This window comes from Bubalus bubalis, chromosome 5, assembly GCF_019923935.1.
Source record: "Bubalus bubalis isolate 160015118507 breed Murrah chromosome 5, NDDB_SH_1, whole genome shotgun sequence".
Classification (NCBI taxonomy): domain Eukaryota; kingdom Metazoa; phylum Chordata; class Mammalia; order Artiodactyla; family Bovidae; genus Bubalus; species Bubalus bubalis.
In genome coordinates, this window is record NC_059161.1 from 39,731,132 (window position 1) to 39,743,319 (window position 12,188).

A 12,188-nucleotide genomic window follows, 5' to 3' on the forward strand; every position below is an offset into this window, starting at 1 on the left:
ATGGAATTGGTTTTCAGTTGAGACTGCTGAAGGACTATACCAAACCTTATAAAGATGGAAACAGACCAAGAGCATCTTTATTGTTGTTGTTCAGTTGCTCAGTTGTGTCTTTGCGACCCCATGGACTGCAGCATGCCAGGTTTCCCTGTTCTTCACCATCTTTACAAAGACTGAAAGCCAGCCTTGAAAACACCGGTTGGATTAACCCCCTTTAACTGCCTTGTTGTTCAGTTGCTAAGTCGTGCCCTGCTGTTTGCAACCTCATGGACTGCAGCACACCAGGCTTCCCTGTTCTTCACTATCTCCTGGAGTTTGCTCAAGCTCATGTCCATTGAGTCAGTGATGCCACCTAACCATCTCATCCTTTAATTGCCTGCCAGAGCTAAAGACTCATTTAAAATCTACATATTTTTATACAAAAAGCATTCAGTCACAGGTCTACCAAGAGGAAAAATAGACACTAGAAACAGATAAATCAGATGTTGACATGATCAGACACATGATTTAAAATATTAATAATTATAAATGTGTTCAAGACACATTGGACAAAATATCATCAATTAAATATAGCAATGTATAAGAAGAAAAATACAGGTGACCCTTGAATGACATGGGTTTGATCTACATGGGCCAATAACATACTGATTTTTCCCAATCAATATAGCACTACACGATCATGGTTGGTCAAGTCTGTGGTTGTAAAACTGTGGATGTGGAAAGCTGAATATAAAGCTGTATGAGGCTTTTTGACTGTGTAGGGGATTGGCAGTCTTAACCCCCACATAGTTCAAGGACTAATTGTATGAATATATTATAAGCAAATCATATTTATTCCAGGAGTATAAGTTAATCCATCTGCCAATGCAGGGATGCAAGAGATGCTAGTTGGATCCCTGGGTCAGGAAGATTCTTTAGAGGAGAAAATGGCAATCCACTCCAGTATTCTTGCCAGAAGAATCCCATGGACAGTGGAGCCTGGTGGGCTACAGTCCATGGGGTCACAAAGAATTGGACATGATTGAGCAACTGAGCACATGTGCTCACAAGTTAACATTTCCAAATAAATTATGTCATTCACCACAGCAGCAAAATGAAAGAATTAAAAAAATAGGCGTATCTCAATAGTTGCACCAAAATCTTTTGACAAAATTCAGCATCCATTTATGAGAAGTCAGCAAGCAAAGTAGACAGGAACTGCCTTGATCTGACAATGTGTCTCCATGAGAAATCTACCCCAAATATACTCAGTGGCGGTCTGTTGAAAGCAAGAAGGGATAGCTATTATCCCCACTTCTGTTCACTGTTTTGCTGGACATTCCAGCCAGGAAGATAAATAAATAATAGGTACAAACACTGGACAGGAAAATGTAAACTTTATTATTTGTAGAGAACATGATTACCTAGAAAATCTAAAACAATGTACAACTAAGTTATGAGAATGGATAAGTAAATTTAACAAGGTCCCTGAAGAAATTGTATAAAAGTCAATTGTATTTCTAGTCAGCAGCAATTAAAGAGAAAAGGAAAATTTGAAGGATGCTTTTACAACACCATTTAAGAAAACATCAAATACAATATCATCTATTAACTGTGTAATGAATCAGGCCAAAACTGAGTAGTTTGAAACAACCATTTTATTTGTTCTCAAATCTGTGAGTCAGCAATTTGGACTGGACTTAGCTAGGTGCTGTGTTTGCTGGGCTCACCTGTAGTTATTGATGTAACTGCAGTCACCTGCCAGTCAACTGAGACCAAACAGTGTAAGGTGACCTTACGACCATGTCAGGCGCTTGTTGTTGGCTGTCAACAGAACCCCCTTCCACGTGGTCTCTGGTTTTCAAGGAAGCTGGTCTTGGCCTCCTCACATGGTGGAAACATCAAAATGGATGAAGGAGATGCTCCAAGATTTCTTGAGGCCAAAGCTCAGAGATTGCTCAGTGTTACTTAGGTGGCATTTTATTGTTTAAAGTAAATTATAAGATCAATGCAGATTCAGGTGAAGGGGAAATAGACTTCATTAATGGTAGAAGATGCAAAGAATTTGTGGCCATTTTTACTGTACCACTTGATGCCTAGGAATAAATCCAACAGTGTATATAAGACCTCTGCATAGAAAGCAATGAAATATTACTGAGAAAAATTTTTTAAATGAACAGATAAAGGGATGTACATCATTAATACACTGGAAGATTGGAAATTATAAAGTTGTCATTTCTCAAATTGATGTATAGATTCAGTACAATCATTATGAAAAATCTAGCAATTTTTTTTTTGTGGCAGATTGACAGGCTGATTCTGAAATTTACCTGGAAAGTGTAAAGTGTAGCCAAAAATTCTGAAGAAAAAAGAACACAGAGTTGAAGAGCTTACTATTAGACTTCAAAATTATTATAAAATTACAGTAATTAAGACAGTGTGATATTGGCAGAAGACAGGGCAAAATGAGAATCCAGAAACAGACACATGAGTACAGTCACTTGACTTATGACAAAATTGCACTGTACCACAATAAGGGCAAGGATGACCCTTCAATAAATATTATTAAGATGATAAGATACCTCCATGGAAAGAATACTTCTTGATCTCTGCTTTCAATATATATATATATATTGTCATGTTAGTAGGTTGTAGATTTGATGTGAAGAGTAAAACAAAATTCTACAAGTAAATATATGCAAATATCTCTGACCTTAGTGTAGATAATTTCTTAACTACAACATAGAACGTTCCTGTCATAAAGGGAAAGATTGTTAAGTTGGATTTCATTAAAACTAAGAGTATTTCTGTCAAAAAGCACCAAAGAGTGGTAAGACAAGTCACGGAATGGGAGAGGATATTTGCAATGCATTCATGAAACAGACTTGTATACAGAATGTATAAGAAAAACACCTACAAAACTATAAGGAAAAAACAGACAATCCACTGTGCAAATGAGAAAAAGCCTTGAGTAGGCACTTACAAAAAAGTATATCCACAAGGCTGATGTGTATATTATCAGGTGCTTGATCTCATCCTTGAACAAGAAAATGGAAGTTAGAACCACACAGAGTTAGCATTACACACCCATCAGAACATTTGTTTTTTAAAAAGCTTTCTATACCAAGTGTTGGCGAAGATGTCACCTAACAGGAAATTTCATAGGCTGCTTCAAGGGAGCCAAACCAGTTCAGCTGCTTTGGAAAACTGTTTGGCAGCATAGGCTAAGGTTGAACATGTATATTCTTTATGACCCAGCAGTTCCACTCCCAGGTAGATATTTAAAAAAAAAAAAAAAAAAGATGTGTACAAATGTGCCCCAAAAGACACATCCAAGAATGTTCATAACAGCACTATTCATAAAAAAAAAGTTGGAAACAGCACAACTGTTCATCAACAGCAGTGGTTAAATAAATTGTGTTTTATTCATATGTTGGAATAGTGCATAGCACTGACAGTTATATTTAAACTGCAGCTGTGTGCAACAACCTAGTGACTTTCACAGACTTAACGTTGATGACAGAAGCCACATGCAACCACGTCCATACAGATGATTGCATTTAGGTAAAATTCAAAGCAGGAAAAACTCATCTGTAATGATAGAAGTCAAGACACAGTTGACCTTAGGGAACGAAGGAGTCGTGACAAAGAGTTCACAAGGGGGTGGTTGCTTCCAAGATAGGGATAATAACCACCTTTCTGGTCTAGGTGGTGGTTACTTGGTTGTGTTTCTGTTCAGTCGCTCAGTCGTGTCTGATACTTTGTGACCCCACGGACTGCTGCACACCAGGCTTGCCTATCCATCACCAACTCCCGGAGCTTGCTCAAACTCATGTCCATTGAGTCAGTGATGCCATCTATCTTGTCCTCTGTTCCTCTTCTCCTCCTGCCTTCAATCTTTACCAGCATTGGGGTCTTTTTAATGAGTCAGCGCTTTGCATCAGGTGGCCAAAGTATTGGAGCTTCAGCTTCAGCATCAGTCCTTGTAATGAATATTCAGGATTGATTTCCTTTAGGATTGACTAGTTTGATCTCCTTGCAGTCCACGGGACTCTGAAGAGTCTTCTTCAACACCACAACTCAAAAGCATAAATTCTTTGGTGTTCAGCCTTCTTTATGGTCCAACTCTCACATCTATACATGACTACTGGGAAAACCATAGATTCGACTATACAGACCTTTGTCAGCAAAGTAACATCTCTGCTTTTTAATACGCTGTTTGGATTTGTCATAGCTTTTCTTCCAAGGAGCAAGCGTCTTTTACTTTCATGGCTGCAGTCATCATCTGCAGTGATTTTGGAGTCGAAGAAAATAAAGTCTGTCACTGTGGTTGTGATTACTTTGAGAAAAATTATTGAACCATTCATTTGATGAGTACACCTTTCCATATGAGTGGTATATTTCAGTCAAAAAGTAAAACATGGGACTTCCCTGGTGGTCCATTGGTTGAGAATCTGCCTTCCAGTACAGGGGGACAAGGGTCAATCCTTGGTTGGGAAGCTGGGGTCCCAGATGCCTCATGGCCAAAATACCACAACATAAAATCAATATTGTAATAAATTCAATGAAGACTTTAAAAATGGTCTACATTAAAAAATATGGAAAAAAAAAGAAACAAAGTAAAACATGACAAACATATAGATCCAAAACAGATCATAAAGAATTATGCTGTGAAGCTAAAGTATTTATTTCTATGTGAATAATATGTTACTTTGGATGATACGTGTGTGTGTGTGTGTGTGTGTAGTGTGTTTCTTCCTAATGTTTACCTGGAAAATCCTTATTTATGAATATCATAATCTTGACTCCCATTGGAAAGTTGACATGACTTGTTCTTTCATAGAATCCAGAATTACAGTACCATGGAAGGCCATCGTATGGCTGAAGTGTGTTGTTGCCTTTCTTCCCTAACTAGGCCCTGAAAAGCACCTTGGGATTTCCATTGATTCGATTTGAAGACGCTGTGATAAATCTGGATCCATTCACTCGAGTGCATCCCTATGAGACCAAGGACTTCATCATCAATGATATCCTCAAACATTTCCAGGAGGTGAGCTTTGGAGTGGTACTCGGTGGCTGGAGCACGAGCAGAATGCTTCTTTTAGTAGTTTGGGAATTCTGGTTACTGAGACATTACTGCCAACAGCCCAGCTGAACATTTCAGCCCTGACCATTGTGTTATAGGGTCAGGTCACAGCCCACGAAGTCCACGCACATCATGAAAATACCCAAACAGTGCCTCTGACTTACAAGCTGTTAGTCTTATTTCTTAGAACTAGTCTCAGGACCTTCAACTAGATCAGTCACAACTCTTACCAACAGTTTCATTGATGCTTTCATGATAACACAAGACTGTGAACTCTGTTTACTGGGCACGGGCTTACTTTCAACAACCACACCAGTGTTGTTGGAACATATGAGATCCTGCCCTAGAGTTGAACTTAAATTTTTTTTTTTAATCAAGCTGGGCATTTTCCATTTTGCATTTATTATCCTGACTGCAAAGAACAAAATGAAAAGCCAACACACACATACTCTTCGATGACTAGATAGGTCAAGATCATATCAAACTTATTAGCTATCAGAGGTGAAGTATGTCCTGTTCTTGTTGCCACCTCTCCCTCTCCCTCTCCCTCTCCCTCTCCCTCCCTCCTTCCTTCCTTCCTTGACCTCGCTCACCGGTGATGTTTCTACTGCACTGTGAGGAGTATGGGATAGTGGATATCACTGGACAGTGGAGTCAGGCTGTGGAGGTTCAGGAGGTTGGGGGGTGCGGAGTAGGTCTGAGCTTGCCTGCTCTATGCATACCGCCTGCTCCACAGACTCTGAGGGGCTCCACATCCCTCCCTCACTTTCCTTTTAAAATTCTCTCTGCTGCTTGTTGATTCCATATTTATAGAATGATGGAAAGGAGAGTGCGATGTGTATACTAATAAATACTTGCAGAGTCTTTCCTGTTTCATAGCTTTTTTCTTCTAAATGGCTTTGAAGAGTACATATGACAGTATTGAGGATAACCTCTGGGATGGGTATTGGGAGAGGTTTAGGGTGGAGCTTAGGAAGGGCAGGAACTCACAGTTGATGAGAAATAAAGGGCAATTGGTGGTGGGAATGGAGGGCAAGACTGATTTATAACCTTTTTGCTTGGGACACTCAACCTGCAGATATAAAGAGGCTGGTCTTTTCTTCTCTCCCTGCTCCATTTGACAGGAACTCCTCAGTCAGGCAGCCCGGATCTTGGGGTCGGTGGACTTCCTTGGCAACCCCATGGGGCTTTTGAATGACGTTTCTGAAGGGGTGACTGGACTGATAAAGTATGGAAACGTTGGGGGCCTTATAAGAAATGTTACCCATGGAGTATCAAATTCTGCTGCCAAGGTAAGGAAATGGAGGTGTAGTTCCACTGGAATCAGCCTCAAGAGTCCTCTCCATTACTGTGGTTCTTTTATAATGAATAGGTTGTGAAAGTTGCATGCATGGCCTGGGCTTCACTGCCCGCATGCCCTGTCTTCCCCTCACCTCCTGTAACCAGGCCCCGGCCCGCCGAGCGCACCTCTGCACTGCCTCTGCTTCCTCCTCTCCGTCCCCACTGCCTCTGTCCATGTGCTGGTTGTCTGTTTCCAGGGCCACTGTCATAGCCTCCTGGCCCCAGACTTCACCACAGCTTTCACGTGCTGCCAGCATGAACTCGCTTCTTATTTTATTTATGTAAGGATTTTTTGATGCGGACCATTTTTAAAGCCTTTATGGAATTTGTTGCAATACTGCTTCTGTTTTGGATTTTTGACCTCGAGGCATGTGGGATCCTAGTCCCAATGAGGATCAAACCCTTGCCCCCTGCGTTGCAAGGTGAAGCCTTAAACACTGGACCACCAGGGACAGCCTTCAACTCTCTTTTTAAAACGTAGTTTGATTGTGCCATTCTTCTGCCGAAAATCTACCAGTTATTCCGCACAGCTCACCGGATAAAATCCAAACTGAGGTACAGCCTTCCAGAGTGAAGCGAGCCTCTAAGTGCCCTGCAGGATGGCAACAATGTGATTCTCCTGTGTCTTGTGCTCTAGTTGGCTTTTTTGTTCATTGGCCTCCTGTTTGGTGGCCATCTTGTTATTCCACAGTTTAATTTTTGGCAGAAGCTGACGTTACATGTGAAGCTGGAAAAGGTGAAGGTAGTTGAAGGTGGTGGGGAGGTGGGTTGCCATTTCATAACATACAAAACGCATCTAAAGACTCTGCTTTCCTCCCTTTCCTGTCAGCTCACCGTAGAGTCCTTTTAAAGACCGTCCTTTTCATGAATGAACGAGCGTTGGGAAAGCACCTGTACTCCCCACTTGTTTACTGTAGTGCGTTGCCATGGCAAAGTCACAGGCCCGTTTGTGTCATGACCATGAGGATGGTGGCTTCACTGTAGAGAGCCATTCAGGTGTCACATGGGAATTTGTGATGACAAGCAGGGAAGGAGATGGAATTGAACAGCCAACATTTCCGTGTTGTGAAACACTCTTGGTAACAGTGTATGCAAGTTGGAAATTTATTCTTGTTTTCCACACTCTTTCCTAGAGATGATGGTCCTTTAATTAGATCAGTTTCTTCAATACCAGCAGATCTCTTTTTATTGCGCCTCACAGATTGTTTACAGTTGTTTACAAATTGAGGGCTTGTGGCAGGCCTGCGTGTCCAGCAAGTCTGTCAACACCATTTTTCCAACAGCATCTGCTCACTTTGTGTCTCTGTCACATTTGGCAATTCTTGAAATAGTTGAGTCTTCTTCATTATGATTATATTTGTTGTGGTGATAAGTGATCTTTGATGTTAATTTTGCAAAAAGATTATGATTCACTGAAGACTTGGATGGTGGTTAGCATTTTTTAGCAGTAAGGTATTTAAAAAATTAAGATAGGTGCCTTATATTTTTAGACACGTGCTGTCATGCACTTGATCAACTGCACTGTAGTATAAACATGACTTTATGTTCATTGGGAAATCAAAAAATCTGTGCAACTCACTTTATTGCAATATTTGCTTTATTGTGGTGGTCCAGATTGAAACCCACAGTCTCTCTGAGGTATGCCTGTGCTGGACTTAGAGTTAAACCAGAACAAAATGTACTGTTTGACTTGTGGTTCAAAACAGGCAGTACTTTTACTTTTAGAGAAAGGGTGTAATGTAGAGAAGCAAGAGACTTTCTAAATCATGGTTTAGAAACACACTCAGGGTCAAAGTCTGAATGAGTCTGCACATTTCTGCCTTGAATCTTTGCCTCTGCTGCCCTTGGACCTTCACCCCTGACAGCAACATAAAAGTGGGACAGGTTCCTCAATGTTCTCTTAGCTACTGAACTGGTTATAAAATTATGCACTTAACATATTTACTTCTGTGCACCTGTAGCTTATATAACTTTGTGCCTCAGCTATACTTCAAAAAAAAAAAATTTAATGTAAATGCTTAGTTTAAGGATCTTACTTAATTTTTTAAAACTAATTAACATAGGACAGTGTCTTTGTTTTTATACTTTGTTTTTTTTATTTTTGTTCCCCTGGGCTTTGTTTTCACTTGAAAAATACAAGACACATCATTTATTTAGAGGTCTTCCTTAACCGGGGAATATGCCCTGACATTATGGCTTACTGTGAAAATAAAGTGAGGTATGGCATTACAAAAATTTTGAAAAACACAGACTGAACAAGAGAAAGGGGTTTTCATTTTGACTCTTTGATTTGCATCAATGTAAAATCTTTAGACTTTGGTCACCAGGAAACCATTGTGCTGTGCTAAGTTGCTTTAGTCATGTCTAACTCTGTGTGACCATAGCCCATGAGGCTCCTCTGTCCATGGGATTCTCCAGGAAATAATACTGGAGTGGGTGCCATGCCCTCCTCCACAGGATCTTCCCAACCCAGGGACCGGACCCGTTGTCTCTTAATGTCTCCTGCATTGATAGGTGGGTTCTTTACTACTAGCGCCACCTGGGAAACCATTAATGCCCTTGAAATGAAAACCAGTGTCTTATGGTCTACAGGGGGTGGGTCTCAGGCTCTGGGAGTGGGAGAGCCATACTCCGTTGGGCCAGTTTGGCCATTAGGACCCTCTGGCTACCTTGTGGTTGAGAATGAAGATGTGGGGGAATTTGCCCCAACTGTTCTTGCCTGGAGAATCCCAGGGACGGTGGGGCCTGGTGGGCTGCCGTCTATGGGGTCGCACAGAGTCAGACATGACTGAAGTGACTTAGCAGCAGCAGCAGCAGCTCCACAGGTGAGACTGTGGGTGCCTTTCTCCAGAGTTTCTCTGTAACATCCCCATGGAAAGGGTCGGCCCTTTCTTTAATTCTCTCTCATTCAGGGGCATCTCATTCATCTCCTGGTTCTTCTGTTTCCCCTGGAAAAACTGTTTTTGAAGCTTGAGGGTCAGCTTGAGAATATAACTTGAGCAGAAGGGAAGGCAGAATACTTCTTGCCTCTGTTCTCACCCCTAAGTCCATCCAGAGGCCTGGGTGGCAGTGTGCCTGTGTTTGCTGGATATCGTGCTTTATCTTGTTGTTGGATTTGCATAAGGGTACTTGAGTGGGAACCCTGCCTCCCAGAGGGTTGGTGTCCTTCTTCATGTTTTTTTCTTGCCTTTAGTGAGCTAATCAGAGTGGGCATCACAGACTGCTACTCAGAGGAATAGCTGTGTAATTTATTTTGATACCCCAAACCCTGGATGTGCTATAGCAATTAGTCCACATTATCTATCATGAGAAAGCAAAGAAACTTAAAATTACCACTTCCTTTTGGAAATGGTAGCGTCAAAGACCAGGTCTGTCCACTGAATGCCCATTCAGATCATCTGTGATTCTGCATGTATGCAATTTGGCTGCAGATCTCCGTTTTCTTGTAGTTTTGTGGGTTGCAATCGGACCTTTTATGTTGCTTTGGGGGAATGTTTTGTTTGCTTTTCTGTGTATACAAGAAGAGTTTAAGGAAGTGCAAATGACCACAGTAATCAACTGTTGGCCTGTGGGAAGTATTCCTTTAAAGAGTGCCTGAGTTCCAGTGATTAAAGAACGGGGTCAGACAAGGCAGAACTGCACCTCACCAAGCCCCCTCCCACCAGCCCCTCTTGGCTGCAAAGTCCAAAGGGCTTGGTTTAGTCGGCTTTGGATGGAGTGGAATAGCCCCATAAACCTCTTAAAATTAATTATAAATATTGTGTGTGTGTATTTTCTTGGAACAAAGATCTGAAGTTTTTATTGGATTGTCAGAGAGCTTCATGCCTCTTGAGATCATAAGTCACTATTGCAGACATAAGGTTGAGTGCTGAAGGCACCTAGTAGTCAGAAAACCTGGGTTCTGCCCATTCCTGCCTTTAAATAACCTACCTCTCTGTCTGTCTCAAGAGATTTTAGTCTTTTGTTTTTGTTTTGTTTAACCTGTAAGAAGGTGTTGGTACTTTCCCTTATCTCCACTGACCCGAGGAGCAAAGGAGATGAAGAGGTAACGACCCTCTCCCTCGAGTTAAAAAGAAAATCATTCTGTCGTAAGAAGGTAATAGATCTGCAGGTCTTAGTTGTCTGTGGGTAGATATGAATTCTTCACAGAACATTTTTAATCTCCAGTCTATCATGTCCACTTCTGGAATTTCTCATTATATTTTAAACTTCTGTTTACCTTATTTACTGTTAGCATCAAGGAGCTACAACTAGGAGGTAATCTCTGCCTTGTATCCCCTTTATTTCTCTTAGCCTCTTCTTCTGGTCTCCAAACCCCCAGAAATCACCTATGGATTCCAGATCAAAGGTGATATGATTTAGGGTTAGCCACCAAGCTGTGAGCATCTGTCCATGATCCCTTTGCCTGGATCTTGACAAAAGAACTCACACCCTTTGAGTAGAACCTCAGAGATCTGATCCTGTTCCTAAGGCCATGACAAGATGGTTACTCCTGGAATCCTTTCTAGGAATATGATTTATTTAAGAAAAGCACAGCATTTCAGATTCTAAAACCTTGTCAGAGGAGCAGGTTTCTCTCTGCAACATGAATGAAAAAAAGCATACTTTTCCCTTGTTGGGTGTCATTTGAATATAAGACCCTCTAACCTCTCTGAAAGCCAGAGAATTCATGGCTGGGGGACATCCATTGAACAAATTTCCTCTCTTAGACTCTCATTCCCTTCTCTCTGTAATTATTTTGTGATTATTTTCATTATTTATAGGAAAATTGCATAGTTATTCTTAAATTTTTTTTAAGTTCTTTGTAAACTAAGAAAGTCTCAGATGTTAATAGTAGAACAACTGACTCCAGTCTCTTTTCTGCCCCTATAGAAACTCAGTGTTTTCTCTGCACAGCTGTCATCTGTTCTTCCTAAGGGAGGAAAGCCAATAGCATAATTTCTTCCAGCAAAGGAGTGGAGTACTTTTGATCATCATCATCTGTTCTGTCCCACTTTCCATCCCTCTCTCTGTGTCCTCATCAAGGCAATATAAGATGCTCTTCATCTTGGGTACTTTTCTGATCCCAGTAATGTTTTGACTCTACACTCATGAATGCAAATATTTTAATAACTTTCTCTGTAAAAACATTAATTTATATATTTTTAATTGGAGGATAATTTCTTTACGATTTTGTGTTGGTTTCTGTCATACATCAGCATGAATCAGCCATAGGCATACATATGTCCCCTCCCTCTTGAACCTCCTTCCCACCTCCTGCCCCATCCCACCCCGCTAGGTTGTCACAGAGCACTGCGTTGAGCTCCCTGTGTTGTGCAGCAAATCCCCACTGACTATCTGTTTTACATAGGGTGATGTATATGTTTCAATGCAAGTGTCTCAGTTTGTCCCACCCTCTCCTTCCCCCACTGTGCACACAGACTGTTCTCTATGCCTGCATCTCTATTGCTACCCTGCAGATAGGTTCATCAGTACCATCTTTCTAGATTCCATATATATGCGTTAATGTAAAATATTTGTTTTTCTCTTTGTGACTTCTTGTTCAGTCGCTAGTCATGTCCAACTCTTTGTGACCCCATGGACTGCAGTACACCAGGCTTCCCTGTCCTTCACTGTCTCTCAGAGTTTGCTCAATTCATTTACATTGCGTCAGTGATGCTGTATAACCATTTCATCCTCTACTGCCCCTTCTTTTCTGGCCCTCAATCTTTCCCAGCATCAGGGTCTTTTCCAGCGAGTCAGCTTTTTGCATCAGTTGGCCAGAGTATTGGAGCTTCAGCATCAG

The 12,188-nt window shown here is 41.2% G+C and overlaps 1 protein-coding gene across 8 annotated transcripts in view; it reads left to right on the forward strand.

Moving 5' to 3' along the window:
• Window positions 1-12,188, forward strand: part of VPS13D (vacuolar protein sorting 13 homolog D) — a 274,134-nt gene that overhangs the window by 168,620 nt on the left and 93,326 nt on the right. For 7 of the 8 annotated variants that reach the window (XM_025285915.3, XM_025285913.3, XM_006076786.4 and 4 more), the window contains 2 exons: window positions 4,892-5,026; window positions 6,187-6,354. In XM_025285915.3, the coding sequence (XP_025141700.3) occupies window positions 4,892-5,026; window positions 6,187-6,354 (303 nt within the window). Of the gene's footprint in view, window positions 1-4,891; window positions 5,027-6,186; window positions 6,355-12,188 lie in introns of those variants that run through there. The other variant, XR_006551153.2, reaches the window with a different exon arrangement.